At 49.7% G+C, this 13,982-nt stretch overlaps 1 protein-coding gene across 1 annotated transcript; it reads left to right on the top strand.

Annotated features, from left to right (window-relative positions):
* The first annotated feature begins 2,202 nt into the window (after window positions 1-2,202).
* On the top strand, window positions 2,203-7,829 carry POLR2G (RNA polymerase II subunit G). Its single transcript, XM_033205518.1, has 8 exons — window positions 2,203-2,349; window positions 2,481-2,590; window positions 3,553-3,712; window positions 6,621-6,671; window positions 6,778-6,843; window positions 7,090-7,161; window positions 7,357-7,390; window positions 7,608-7,829. The coding sequence occupies exons 1-8, from the start codon at window positions 2,338-2,340 to the stop codon at window positions 7,619-7,621; spliced, it is 519 nt and encodes a 172-aa protein (XP_033061409.1). The 5' UTR covers window positions 2,203-2,337; the 3' UTR covers window positions 7,622-7,829.
* The last annotated feature ends 6,153 nt before the right edge of the window (window positions 7,830-13,982 follow it).

The following is a 13,982-nucleotide window of genomic DNA, read 5'->3' as shown; positions in this document are numbered from 1 at the left end:
CTAAATCCATTAAACCTTGAGTCAACCCAGCACATGTCTCTGCACATGTGCTGTACACATGGGTTGGGGCTAGGGTTACAGATTAACAGCATCTCAAGGCAGAAGAATTTCTCTTAGTACAGAACAAAATAGAGTCTCTTATGTCTACTTCTTTCTACATAGACACAGTAACAGTCTGATCTCTTTCCCCACTTGTAGGCAAGCACACAGGACTTTTTAGCAGGATTACATTGTTCATAGAAGACTGGTACATAGTTATAGTAATTTGGTTGGCTATAGACAATGTTTCTTTTTGGGAAAAGTACATGTAACTTTTTTTTTTCAATGTTTTTTGATTTGGAATCTCGCACTGTTGCCTGAGCTGGAGTGCAGTGGCATGATCTTGGCTCACTGTAACCTCCTCCTCCCAGGTTCAAGGGATTCTTCTGCCTCAGTCTCCCAAGTAGCTGGGATTACAGGCACCTGCCACCACACCCGGCTAAGTTTTTGTATTTTTAGTAGAGATGGGGTTTCACCATCTTGGCCAGGCTGGTCTTGAATTTCTGACCTTGTGATTCACACGTAACTTTTTTTTTTTTTTTTTTTGAGAGGGAGTCTTGCTCTGTCTCCCAGACTGGAGTGCAGTGGCATGATCTCAGCTCACTGCAACCTCCACCTCCCGGGTTCAAGCAATTATCCTGCCCCAGTCTCCCAAGTAGCCAGGATTACAGTCGTGAGCCATCGTGCCTGGGGCATGTAACATTTTTTAACAGAGGATGAAATAGTCATGGATTTCCTGCACTCCAGCCTGGGTGACACAGCGAGACTCCCTCTCAAAAAAAAAAAAAAAAAAAAGAGTTAATCTATAATCTGAGAACAGAAATTGTAAACTATATGTGAGTCACAGTCATATCTCTCTCGAGGCTTAAAATGTTTTTTGGGATTGCAATAGCTTTTAATTTCTTTCTTTCTTAGGGTTGCTCTGTTGCCAGGCTGGAGTGCAGTGGCGCGATCTCAGCTCACTGCAGCCTCCGCCTCCCGGGTTCAAGCGATTTTCCTGCCTCAGCCTCCTGAGTAGCTGGGACTACAGGTACGTGCCACCACGCCCCGCCAATTTTTTGTATTTTTAGTAGAGTCGAGGTTTCGCCATGTTAGCAAGGATGGTCTCAATCTCCTGACCCCATGATCCGCCTGCCTCGGCCTCCCAAAATGCTGGAATTACAGGCGTGAAGCACTGCGCCCGGCCTAAATTTCATTATTTTCTGTAGCTTCTTGGCCTTTTGGCTAAGACTTATGTAAATTTTTTGTTATTTCTACACCAATTTCTGTAGATTATTATGAGAATTAAGGGAGATAATTATATAAAGGGCTTGACACAATGTCTGGCATTTAGGAAGAAAGCAGGAAGTGGTAGCTATTATTTATTATTATTATTTTTTGAGATGGAGTTTCGCTTTTGTTGCCCAGGCTGGAGTGCAGTGGCCTCCCAGGTTCAAGCAATTCAGAGAGTTGCTGGCCGGGCGCAGTGGCTCACGCCTGTAATCCCAGCACTTTGGGAGGCCGAGGTGGGTAGATCACCTAAGGTTGGGAGTTTGAGACCAGCCTGACCAACATGGAGAAACCCCATCTCTACTAAAAATACAAAATTGGCCAGGCGCTGTGACTCACGCCTGTAATTCCAGCACTTTGGGAGGCTGAGGCGGGCGGATCACGAGGTCAGGAGATCGAGACCAGCCTGGCTAACACGGTGAAACCCCGGCACTACTAAAAATACAAAATATTAGCCGGGCGTGGTGGTGGGTGCCTGTAGTCCCAAACTACTGGGGAGGCTGAGGCAGGAGAATGGCCCGAACCCGGGAGGCGGAGCTTGCAGTGAGCCGATATCGCGCCACTGCACTCCAGCCTGGGCGACAGAGCGAGACTCCATCTCAAAAAAAAAAAAAACTATATATATATATATATATAAATAAAATTAGGTGTGGTGGCACATGCCTATAATCCCAGCTACTCGGGAGGCTGAGGCAGGAGAATCGCTTGAACCCGGGAGGCGGAGGTTGCAGTGAGCCGAGATCGCGCCACTGTACTCCAGCCAGGACGACAGAGCGAGATCAGTCTCAAAACAAAAAAAGGACTTGTGGTTTGATGGCCGGTGGGAGGGGCGGGGCGGTGGTGAGGGGCGGGGCTTAGTGGTTCACGCCCACGGCTACAAGGCCCAATCAGACCCGTGGAGGAGGTGGAGTTCCGCTCTCGTCGTCGCAGCAGGCGGGGGACTGGGGCTGCGGCGGCTAAGTGTGTTTCCGGTGGATTCCCAGGGGCGGTCGGAGGTGTGGACTGTTCCTGCTTGCCTGCTCCGGGACGATGTTCTACCATGTGAGCAGGGCTCAGGGTGGCGGCAAGGGCTGGGTGGAAAGGAGGAGCAAGGCCAGGCGCCGGCGCGAGGCGCCCCTTGTCCGATAACCTCCCGGCGCGTGGCCTGGTCGCCATCCCTCTTTTCTCCGCAGATCTCCCTAGAGCACGAAATCCTGCTGCACCCGCGCTACTTCGGCCCCAACTTACTCAACACGGTGAAGCAGAAGCTCTTCACCGAGGTGGAGGGGACCTGCACAGGGAAGTGAGTGCAGAGCTCACCGCGCCGCCAGATCGTTCGATGCGCACACGGGGCGCTATACCTGCGACCCCTCCCCAACTCCTACTCGTCCTGCCACCCACTCTGGGGACCCCGCTAACCCTCTCAGGCAGCCAGTTGCTTCCTGCTTTGGGTTCCCAGGGCGCCCTCTGTAATGCTGGACAATAAGGCTTCCTTCCCTCAGCTGAGATTAGTGATTCATTCATTTACTTCTCAAACATTTAAAAAGCACTGGGTATGTGCCAGGACCCGTGTTGGGCTCAGAACAAGGTAGAATGGGAACAAGATAGAATGAGGCCAGCCCTTGTGGAGCTCACAGTGAGTTATTGTTCCTGTGTCTCCTCTCTCTCTGTCATTCTGCTGGTTTTCTCTTATCCCCTGTGTCCAGGGACCACACACCATGGGCCTCTATATATCTTCTGAATGAACGACCAGAAAAAGTGGATCGAGAGTTTGGGGGAGGAAGGAAGTAGACTGGGACTTGGCCATCTCTGGGCTTTGTACAGAGGGGCCTCTCTGATATTAATGAGCTGGGACCCAGCCCAGGGCAGTGGAGTACTTGGGCCTCCAGCATCAGAAAAACCTGCGGGAACATGCAGATTCCTGAGCCTCCTTATTCCCTACAGAATCAAGACTCTGTGAGGCAGACCTGAGAATCTGCATTTTAAGAAGATGATTCTCAGGCATCCCGAAGATTGAGATCTGTTTCCTCAAGGACTCCAGCCTTCTTGTACATTTACTGTGAAATTACCAGAACAGCATTTGGTCTTATACATACTGATCTGTGTTCTGTCTTCTCTTGGTCATTAAGCTCTCTGGGAGCAGAGGTTCTATCTACTTGTCCTTTTGCTCTCCCCGACCCTACTCCCAAGAGCTCAGTGACTTCTATTGCAGATATCTCTAGAGGCTCTTGGACACACAATGTCTGTTTCTCCTCCTCCTTGCAGGTATGGCTTTGTAATTGCTGTCACCACCATTGACAATATTGGTGCTGGTGTGATCCAGCCAGGCCGAGGCTTTGTCCTTTATCCAGTTAAGTACAAGGCCATTGTTTTCCGGCCCTTTAAAGGAGAGGTCGTGGATGCTGTTGTCACTCAGGTCAACAAGGTGAGACCATACCTAGGGGAGGCATTGGGGTAGTCTCTCAGTAGATCTGGGTTGGGTCCTGGCTCCACTTCATAACTGTGCCTTCAGCTAAGTCACCTTACTTTTTTTTTTTTGAGACAGTTTTGCTCTGTCGCCCAGGCTGGAGTGCAGTGGTGCTTACTGCAACCTCTGCCTCCTGGGTTCAAGTGATTCTCCTGCCTCAGCCTCCCAAGTAGTTGGGACTAAAGGCACGTGCCACCATGGCCGGCTAAGTTTTTTGTATTTTTTTTGTAGAGATGGGGTTTTGCCATATTGTCCAGGCTGATCTCGAACTCCTGAGCTCAATCTGCCTACCTCGGCCTCCCAAAGCGCTAGGATTACAGGTGTGAGCCACCACGCCTGGCCATCACTTTACTTCTTGTGCTGCACTTTCAAATTGTATGGTAATCTTGCCCTGCCCAACTCAGAGGGCAAGAGTCAACATTAATAGTCATAACAGTAAAAGCCTGTGTTGATTGAGTAGTGACTGTGGGCCAGGTGAAGTGCAGAGACTCACAATGACTCTGAAAGGTGGGTGCTTTCCTTTTTTTTTTTTTTTTTTTTTAAGATGGAGTTTAGCTCTGTCGCCAGACTGGAGTGCAGTGGCGCAATCTCACCTCACTACAACCTCCGCCTCTGGGTTCAAGCGATTCTCCTGCCTCAGCCTCCCAGGTAGCTGGGACTATAGGCATGCGCCACCACGCCCAGCTAATTTTTGTATTTTTAGTAGAGACGAGGTTTCTCCATGTTGGTCAGGCTGGTCTCAAACTCCCGACCTCAGGTGATCTGCCTGCCTCAGCCACCGAAAGTGCTGAGATTGTAGTCATGAGCCACTGCACCTGGCCAGTGGGTGCTTTATACAGAAGCTGAAGCTTAGAAGAAGTTAAGGCCGGGCGCGATGGCTCAAGCCTGTAATCCCAGCACTTTGGGAGGCCGAGACAGGCGGATCACGAGGTCAGGAGATCGAGACCATCCTGGCTAACACGGTGAAACCCCGTCTCTACTAAAAAAATACAAAAAATTAGCCAGGCGAGGTGGTGAGTGCCTGTAGTCCCAGCTAGTCGGGAGGCTGAGGCAGGAGAATGGCGTGAACCCGGGAGGCGGAGCTTGCAGTGAGCTGAGATCTGGCCACTGCACTCCAGCCTGGGTGACAGAGCAAGACTCTGTCTCAAAAAAAAAAAAAGAAGTTAAGTGTATTGGCCAAGATCATGTGGCCAACAGGTGTTCAAATCTTAGACTAACAGGCCTAAGCTCTTTAATACTTTAAAATGGGCCGGGCGCGGTGGCTCAAGCCTGTAATCCCAGCACTTTGGGAGGCCGAGGCGGGGGATCACGAGGTCAGGAGATCGAGACCATCCTGGCTAACACGGTGAAACCCCCCTCTACTAAAACATAAAAAACTAGCCGGGCGAGGTGGCGGTTGCCTGTAGTCCCAGCTACTTGGGAGGCTGAGGCAGGAGAATGGCGTGAACCCAGGAGACGGAGCTTGCAGTGAGCTGATCCAGCCACTACACTCCAGCCTGGGCGACAGAGCGAGACTCCGTCTCAAAAAAAAAAAAAAAAAAAAAAAAAAATACTTTAAAAGGAAGCTTAGGCTGGCATGGTGGCTCACATCTTAATCCCAGCACTTTGGGAGGCTGAGGTGGGCAGATCACCTGAGGTTGGGAGTTCAAGACCAGCCTGGCCAATATGGTGAAACCCTATCTCTACTAAAAATACAAAAATTAGCCATCCATCGTGGCATGTGCATGTAGTCCCAGGTACTCGGGAGGCTGAGGCATGAGAATCACTTGAACCTGGGAGGTGGAGGTTGCAGTGAGTTGAAATTGCACCACTGCACTTCAGAGTGGACAACAGAGTGAGATTCTGTCTCAAAGTAAATACATAAAGAAATACAAATGAAAGCTTAAAAAAAAAGTGTGCTGTCTCACACCTATAATCCCAGTGCTTTGGGAGGCAGAAGTGGGAAGATTGCTTGAGCCTAGGAGTTTGAGACCAGCCTGGGCAACATAGCAAGACTCTGTCTCTACAAAAAGTTTTTAAAAATTAGCCTAGCATGGTGGTGTGCACCTGTGGTCTCAGCTACTTGGGAGGCTGAGGTGGGAGGATTGCTTGAGCCCAGGAGTTCAAAGGTACAGTGAGCTGTGATTACACCACTGCTTTCCAACCTGGGCAACAGAGTGAGAACCTGTCTCAAAATTTAGAAAACAAAAAACAAAAACACAACACTTGAGGGGACAAAGAAAAAAGCAAGATCACTCTTTTTTTTTTTTTTTTTTTTTGAGACAGTCTTGCTCTGTTGCCAGGCTGGAGTACAATGGCGAGATCTGGCTCACTGCAACCTCCGCCTCCCGGGTTCAAACGATTCTCCTGCCTCAGTCTCTTGAGTAGCTGGGATTACAGACGCGCTACCACGCCAAGCTAATTTTTGTATTTTTAGTAGAGACAACGTTTCACCATGTTGGTCAGGCTGGTCTTGAACTTGTGACCTCATGATCCACCTGCCTCGGCCTCCCAAGGTGCTGGGATTATAGGCATAAGCCACCGCGCATGACCATAAGATCACTCTTTTTTTTTTTTTTTTTTGAGGCGGAGTCTCGCTTTGTCTCCCGGACTGGAGTGCAGTGGCCAGATCTCAGCTCACTGCAAGCTCCGCCTCCCGGGTTTTACGCCATTCTCCTGCCTCAGCCTCCCGAGTAGCTGGGACTACAGGCGCGTGCCACCTCGCCCGGCTAGTTTTTGTTATTTTTAGTAGAGACGGGGTTTCACTGTGTTAGCCAGGATGGTCTCGATCTCCTGACCTCGTGATCCGCCCGTCTCGGCCTCCCAAAGTGCTGGGATTACAGGCTTGAGCCACCGTGCCCGGCCAAGATCACTCATTTTTTTCTAGGTTGGACTCTTCACAGAAATTGGACCCATGTCTTGCTTCATCTCTCGACATGTAAGTCTGGGCACACTGGGTGGGGCTGAGAAAGAGAGATACCCATTCATTACCATCTACTGAAGCATCCTTTTAAAGTGCTAACCTAATCTCACTTTCCTTTTAGTCCATCCCTTCAGAGATGGAGTTTGATCCTAACTCCAACCCACCATGTTACAAGACAATGGATGAGGTAAGTGAACAGAAAGAAGTCAGGGAGAGGAGGAGAGAATCAGTCATTCTGAGGGAGAATATTGGCCTGGGGATGGCCGAGCACAGATGGTCTCCGAATTACCATGGCTTGATTCATGATTTTATGACTTTACATGGTGCAAAAGTGATGTGCATTCAATATGCCCCCGGGCTTACAGTGAAGTAGTTGTGCTGTAACCTCTTATAAACTGAGGAGCATCTGTACGCTGTTCCCTCCTCTCCCCAGGATATTGTGATTCAGCAGGATGATGAGATCCGCTTAAAGATTGTGGGGACCCGTGTGGACAAGAATGACATTGTGAGTCTTTTCCCCGCCTCTACCTATACCAGGTTGAGCTGAGAGCTGTCGGATTCCTTGCCACCCAGTGTCAGGGGGTTCGATGCTCTTCTGCCAGGAAGAAGGGATGGATGGGCAGAAGGCCTGGGGCTGCGGGGTAGAGGTTGGTTCTGTGCTCATCGTGGCTTCCCTTTCTTTTTACCATCTTTCCTGCAGTTTGCTATTGGCTCCCTGATGGACGATTACTTGGGTGAGTGCCTGATCATATGGGCCGGGGTTATTGCCTGGAGAAGGGGTGTGTAGGGGTGGGGAGTAATATAGGATTTAATGCCCAAATGAGAGAGACAGAAGAAACTTTCATGCTGTCTGCTTGAAAGATCAGGACGCGTCCCTTGGGATGAGAAGTACATGGCTGTGGCTGCCCCCACATTCTGGGTCTAACTGATGGGCTTTTTCTGGTTTCACAGGGCTTGTAAGCTGAGCCTGGTGGCCTCCTACCCTTGGTCCTGATCTAGGAAGTGTGATTGTCACACTTACCGTGTTGTCCAGAGGTCCAGTCTGGCTACTGTTGTGGAGGCAAGGAAGGCAACTCATTCCAGAAGGCATCTGGTGCTGCTTTTAGCTTAGCTACTGCCTCCTGATTTTTCAGTATGTGTTCTAAGTATAAAAAGTCCTTGGTTCTCATGGAAGTGTTTTCTTTTTTTTTTTTTTTTTTAGCAGTAACAGTAACTCTTTAAAGAGGCTGTGGAGTTGGCTGCTTACTAGCCCCTCTGTCTTATACTGATGCCTCTGCTATCCTCAGCCACCCAGGGGAGCTGACTAACCCATTTGTCCAGGTTTAAAGGTGACCTCATTGAAGTCAAGGCTCTGATGTTGGGTCTTTGGCTTCCAGCAAATGATACCATCATTAGCGGCATCCTGAGTACTGATCTAGTTCCAGAGTGTTTGCTCTTCTCCTGCCCTTAAAAGTAACCAAGAGCGGCCGAGCGCGGTGGCTCAAGCCTGTAATCCCAGCACTTTGGGAGGCCGAGACGGGCGGATCACGAGGCCAGGAGATCGAGACCATCCTGGCTAATACGGTGAAACCCCGTCTCTACTAAAAAATACAAAAAACTAGCCGGGCGACGAGGCGGGCGCCTGTAGTCCTAGCTACACGGGAGGCTGAGGCAGGAAAATGGCGTAAACCCGGGAGGCGGAGCTTGCAGTGAGCTGAGATCCGGCCACTGCACTCCAGCCTGGGCGGCAGAGCAAGACCCCGTCTCAGAAAAAAAAAAAAAAAAAAAGTAACCAAGAGCATAACTGGGAAAGAAGGGAGAGGAGACAGCAGACAGGGAGAGATGAACAAGAGGCTAGTAATGACACAGGCTATAGGATCTCAACACAGCCTTCCTAAGATGGGTATATAAACAATAGTATATCACTATACTAAACTCAACTGAAGATGTAAAAGGGCTCAGAATCTAGTTAGGGTACAAAAATACATGAAATGCCTACAGGATTAAACAAACATGCCAATTTTCCCTGACACTATACCTCGGCAATACTATTTGTCTAACTTGGAATGCCCTTTCCCAGCTTGTCCATTTCCTATCTACTAATCTGTGAAATTTCATTTCAGTTATGTTTTGTTTTTTTCTTTAACTTTCTTTGACTTCCTTGGGAAGCAGAGCTGTAGCAGAAAACAAGAAAGCGTGGTATTCGGATTGATACAGAGCTGGTTTAAGTCTTAGCTGGACTCGGGAGGATAAGGGATAAGACAGGAAAATCGCTTGAACCTGGGATGGGGAGGTTGCAGTGAGCTGAGATCCCTCCACTGCACTCCAGCCTGGGTGACAGAGCCAGACTCTATCTCAAAAAAAAAACAAGAACCGCCAGGCGCGGTGGCTCAAGCCTGTAATCCCAGCACTTTGGGAGGCTGAGACGGGCGGATCACGAGGTCAGGAGATCGAGACCATCCTGGCTAATACGGTGAAACCCCGTCTCTACTAAAAAATACAAAAAACTAGCCGGGCGACGAGGCGGGCGCCTGTAGTCCTAGCTACACGGGAGGCTGAGGCAGGAAAATGGCGTAAACCCGGGAGGCGGAGCTTGCAGTGAGCTGAGATCCGGCCACTGCACTCCAGCCTGGGCGGCAGAGCAAGACTCCGTCTCAGAAAAAAAAAAAAAAAAAAAGTAACCAAGAGCATAACTGGGAAAGAAGGGAGAGGAGACAGCAGACAGGGAGAGATGAACAAGAGGCTAGTAATGACACAGGCTATAGGATCTCAACACAGCCTTCCTAAGATGGGTATATAAACAATAGTATATCACTATACTAAACTCAACTGAAGATGTAAAAGGGCTCAGAATCTAGTTAGGGTACAAAAATACATGAAATGCCTACAGGATTAAACAAACATGCCAATTTTCCCTGACACTATACCTCGGCAATACTATTTGTCTAACTTGGAATGCCCTTTCCCAGCTTGTCCATTTCCTATCTACTAATCTGTGAAATTTCATTTCAGTTATGTTTTGTTTTTTTCTTTAACTTTCTTTGACTTCCTTGGGAAGCAGAGCTGTAGCAGAAAACAAGAAAGCGTGGTATTCGGATTGATACAGAGCTGGTTTAAGTCTTAGCTGGACTCGGGAGGATAAGGGATAAGACAGGAAAATCGCTTGAACCTGGGATGGGGAGGTTGCAGTGAGCTGAGATCCCTCCACTGCACTCCAGCCTGGGTGACAGAGCCAGACTCTATCTCAAAAAAAAAACAAGAACCGCCAGGCGCGGTGGCTCAAGCCTGTAATCCCAGCACTTTGGGAGGCTGAGACGGGCGGATCACGAGGTCAGGAGATCGAGACCATCCTGGCTAATACGGTGAAACCCCGTCTCTACTAAAAAATACAAAAAACTAGCCGGGCGAGGTGGCGGCGCCTGTAGTCCCAGCTACCCGGGAGGCTGAGGCAGGAGAATGGTGTAAACCCAGGAGGCGGAGCTTGCAGTGAGCTGAGAACGGCCCACAGCACTCCAGCCTGGGTGACAGGTGAGACTCTGTCTCAAAAAAAAAAAAACAAAAACAAAAAGAAGAGTCTTAGCTGGATGACCTTCTGTTTCTTCATTATAAAATGGGCAAAAAACCCTGTTTGGAGGCTCCTGTATCAGACATATGTTAAAGAGGCTGGCATAGAGCCTGCTCCATGATGGGCACTCAACTTTTTTTTTTTTTTCTTTTTTTTTTTTTGAGATGGAGTCTCGCTCTGTAGCCCAGGCTGGAGTGCAGTGGCGTGATCTCGGCTCACTGCAAGCTCCACCTCCTGGGTTCACGCCATTCTCCTGCCTCAGCCTCCCGAGTAGCTGGGACTACAGGCACCCGCCACCTCGCCCAGCTAATTTTTTGTATTTTTCGTAGAGACGGGGTTTCACCGTGTTCGCCAGGATGGTCTCAATCTCCTGACCTCGTGATCTACCCGCCTCGGCCTCCCAAAGTGCTGGGATTACAGGCGTGAGCCACCGGGCCCAGCCTCAACTTTTTTTTTTTGAGACGGAGTCTTGCTCTGTCACCCAAGCTGGAGTGCAGTGGCCGGATCTCAGCTCACTGCAAGCTCCGCCTCCCGGGTTCACGCCATTCTCCTGCCTCAGCCTCCCGAGTAGCTGGGACTACAGACGCCCGCCACCTCGCCCAGCTAGTTTTTTGTATTTTTTAGTAGAGACGGGGTTTCACAGTGTTCGCCAGGATGGTCTCGATCTCCTGACCTCGTGATCCGCCCGTCTCGGCCTCCCAAAGTGCTGGGATTACAGGCTTGAGCCACCGCGCCCGGCCCAGCCTCAACTTTTAATGATCATAATTATTATATAATGCATCCCTAAGCCAGTGCAGTGGTGGGTATCTGTAGTCTCAGGTACTTAGGAGGCTGAGGTGGGAGGATCACTGGAGTCCTGGAGTTCTTCCCAAGTTCTCAAATAGGGGAATAACACCAAGCCTGAAAGGAAGAAACTGATGGACAAAGAAGCAGCTCATGGATCCTAAGCATGTGGGTGCCGGTGTGGATGTAGGGTGTGGTATCGAAAAGGCTGGCACTAATTAGAAAAAAGAAAAAAAAAAAAAGGCTGTCACCTGTGGAGGAAGGGAACCTGGAGGTGGTTTCCAGAACTCTTCTGAGCTTTTAAGGTTGGTAGTAAGGGAGTCTGAAAGTTATAGCCTCCTAAAGAGGTCACAGGGTAATAGTGTACTATGTGCCTGGCAACATGCTAAATCCTTTACACACATTTCTGAATCTTCACAACAGTTCCATGGAGTAGATTTCATTATCCCACTTTATAGTTGATGAGACAGGTCAGACAGGTGAACTAATATGCCTAAGGTCACACAGCTAGTGAGCTGTGATTTTTTAAGAATAGTCTGGGCCTGGCGTGGTAGCTCTTGCCTGTAATCCCAACACTTTGAGAGGCCGAGGTGAGTGGATCACTTGAGGTAAGGAGTTTGAGAACAGCCTAGCCAACACGACTAAACCCAGTCTCTACTAAAAATATGAAAATTAACCAGGTGTGGTGGTGCGTACCTGTAATCCCAGGTACTCGGGGCTGAGGCACAAGAATCCCTTGAACCACGGAGGCGGAGGTTGCAGTAAGCTGAGATTCCTCCACTGCATTCTAGCCTCGGCAACAGAGCAAGGACTCTGTCTCAAAAAAAAAAAAAAAAAAAAAAGGCTGGACATGGTGCCTCATGCCTGTAATCCCAGGACTTTGGAGGCTGAGGCGGGCGGATCACAAGGTCAGGAGTTCAAGACCAGCCTGGCCAACATGGCGAAACCCCATCTCTACTAAAAATACAAAGGTTACAACACTTAGCCAGGCATGGTGTCGGACACCCATAATTCCAGCTACTCCAGAGGCTGAGGCAAAAGAATCACTTCAAACTGGAGGGCAGGGATTGCAGTGAGCCAAGATCACGCCACTGCACTCCAACCTGGGTGACAGAGCGAGACTCAATTTCAAAAAATATAAAAATAAAAATAAATAAATAAAAGCAGTCTGACTCTGGCCAGGTATGGTGGCTCACGCCTGTAATCCCAGCACTTTGGGAGGCAGAGGTGGGCAGATCACAAGGCCAGGAGTTCAAGACCAGCCTGGCCAACATGGTGAAACCCTGTCTCTACTAAAAATAAAAAAATTAGGCCGGGCGCGGTGGCTCAAGCCTGTAATCCCAGCACTTTGGGAGGCCGAGGCGGGCGGATCACGAGGTCAGGAGATCGAGACCATCCTGGCTAACACTGTGAAACCCCGTCTCTACTAAAAAATACAAAAAACTAGCCGGGCGAGGTGGCGGGCGCCTGTAGTCCCAGCTACTCGGAGGCTGAGGCGGGAGAATGGCGGTAAACCCGGGAGGCGGAGCTTGCAGTGAGCTGAGATCCGGCCACTGCACTCCAGCCGGGCGACAGAGCGAGACTCCGTCTCAAAAAAAAAAAAAAAAAACAAAAGAATAAAAATAAAAAAATTAGCTGGCTGTGGTGGCGAGTGCCTGTAATCCCAGTTACTTGGGAGGCTGAGGCCAGAGAATCATTTGAATCCAGGAGGTGGAGGTTGCAGTGAGCCAAGATTGTGCCACTGCAGTGAGCCAAGATTGTGCCACTGCACTCCAGCCTGGGCGACAGGGTGCTACTCTGTCTCAAAAAAAGGAAGGAAAAAAAAAGTGTCACAACAAAGCCATCATAGTTCTTGCCAGGCGCTGGGTGTGCAGAGCGAGCCATCTTTCTCCCATCTGTGGCCATGGAGGTCTCACTACTGCCTTCCCTGGTGCCTGCCTCCACTCGGATTGGGAGCAAATGAGCTCCAGACAGGTTGGATACAGGTTCACTACATCTAACAGGTTCCTGGCAGTCCCGGCCTCCCTCCCATCTTTTAGTGTCTCCAAGGTTGCTGATGGCTGTCCAGAACAGTAAACCTAAGCAAGGAGGTCTGCCAGCTCCCCAGGTCTGGCTAAGCTGACTTCAAGCTCAGTCAGACCTTAGAGGAGAGGCCCCTCTTTCTCTTAACGCACAGGTGGGAAGACATTTGAAGCCACTTCTTTTTTTTTTTTTTTTTTTTTGAGACGGAGTTTCCCTCTGTAGCCCAGGCTGGAGTGCAGTGGCCGGATCTCAGCTCACTGCAAGCTCCGCTTCCCGGGTTCCCGCCATTCTCCTGCCTCAGCCTCCCGAGTAGCTGGGACTACAGGCGCCCGCCACCTCGCCCGGCTAGTTTTTTGTATTTTTTATTTTTTTTGAGACGGAGTCTTGCTCTGTCGCCCAGGCTGGAGTGCAGTGGCTAGATCTCAGCTCACTGCAAGCTCCGCCTCCCGGGTTTTCGCCATTCTTCTGCCTCAGCCTCCCGAGTAGCTGGGACTACAGGCGCCGCCACCTCGCCCGAATAGTTTTTGTATTTTTTAGTAGAGACGGGTTTTCACCGTGTTCACCAGGATGGTCTCGAACTCCTGACCTCGTGATCCGCCCGTCTTGGCCTCCCAAAGTGCTGGGATTACAGGCTTGAGCCACTGCGCCCGGCCTAAACCACTTCTAATATGGTTCTGAATATAACTGGAAGAGACTCAGCAGGGTCACAGTCTCCTTTGGTGGGGTTGCCATGACAACCACAGTCGCATCCATCTGGCTTTGCCAGCTCTGTTCCCAGAGGATTTTCTTTTCCAGCGGCAGCACCATCTAGCCCTGAGAGAGGGGAAGAGAGAGAATGTGTACATTCGTGCTCCCTTATGCTCCCGTAGTTCACCCAGTGCAAACTACCCCATCTTGGGTGAACCTAAAGGAATTTACTGTATGCCTTGTGACGTATGAGGGAAAGAAAGTTTCTCTTTTTCTTTTCTTTTCTTTTT

Source organism: Trachypithecus francoisi, unplaced genomic scaffold (assembly GCF_009764315.1).
Source record: "Trachypithecus francoisi isolate TF-2019V2 unplaced genomic scaffold, Tfra_2.0 Lachesis_group8, whole genome shotgun sequence".
Taxonomy (NCBI): domain Eukaryota; kingdom Metazoa; phylum Chordata; class Mammalia; order Primates; family Cercopithecidae; genus Trachypithecus; species Trachypithecus francoisi.
The sequence above is the reverse complement of the archived record's forward strand: the minus strand, read 5'-3'. Positions and strand labels throughout refer to the sequence as shown.

Excerpts from the sequence above, each read along its gene's own strand:
- POLR2G (XM_033205518.1), top strand. Across the intron at positions 2,591-3,552 it reads GAGGGGACCTGCACAGGGAA|GTATGGCTTTGTAATTGCTG; the intron begins GTGAGTGCAGAG and ends TCCTCCTTGCAG. Across the intron at positions 7,162-7,356 it reads GTGTGGACAAGAATGACATT|TTTGCTATTGGCTCCCTGAT; the intron begins GTGAGTCTTTTC and ends TCTTTCCTGCAG.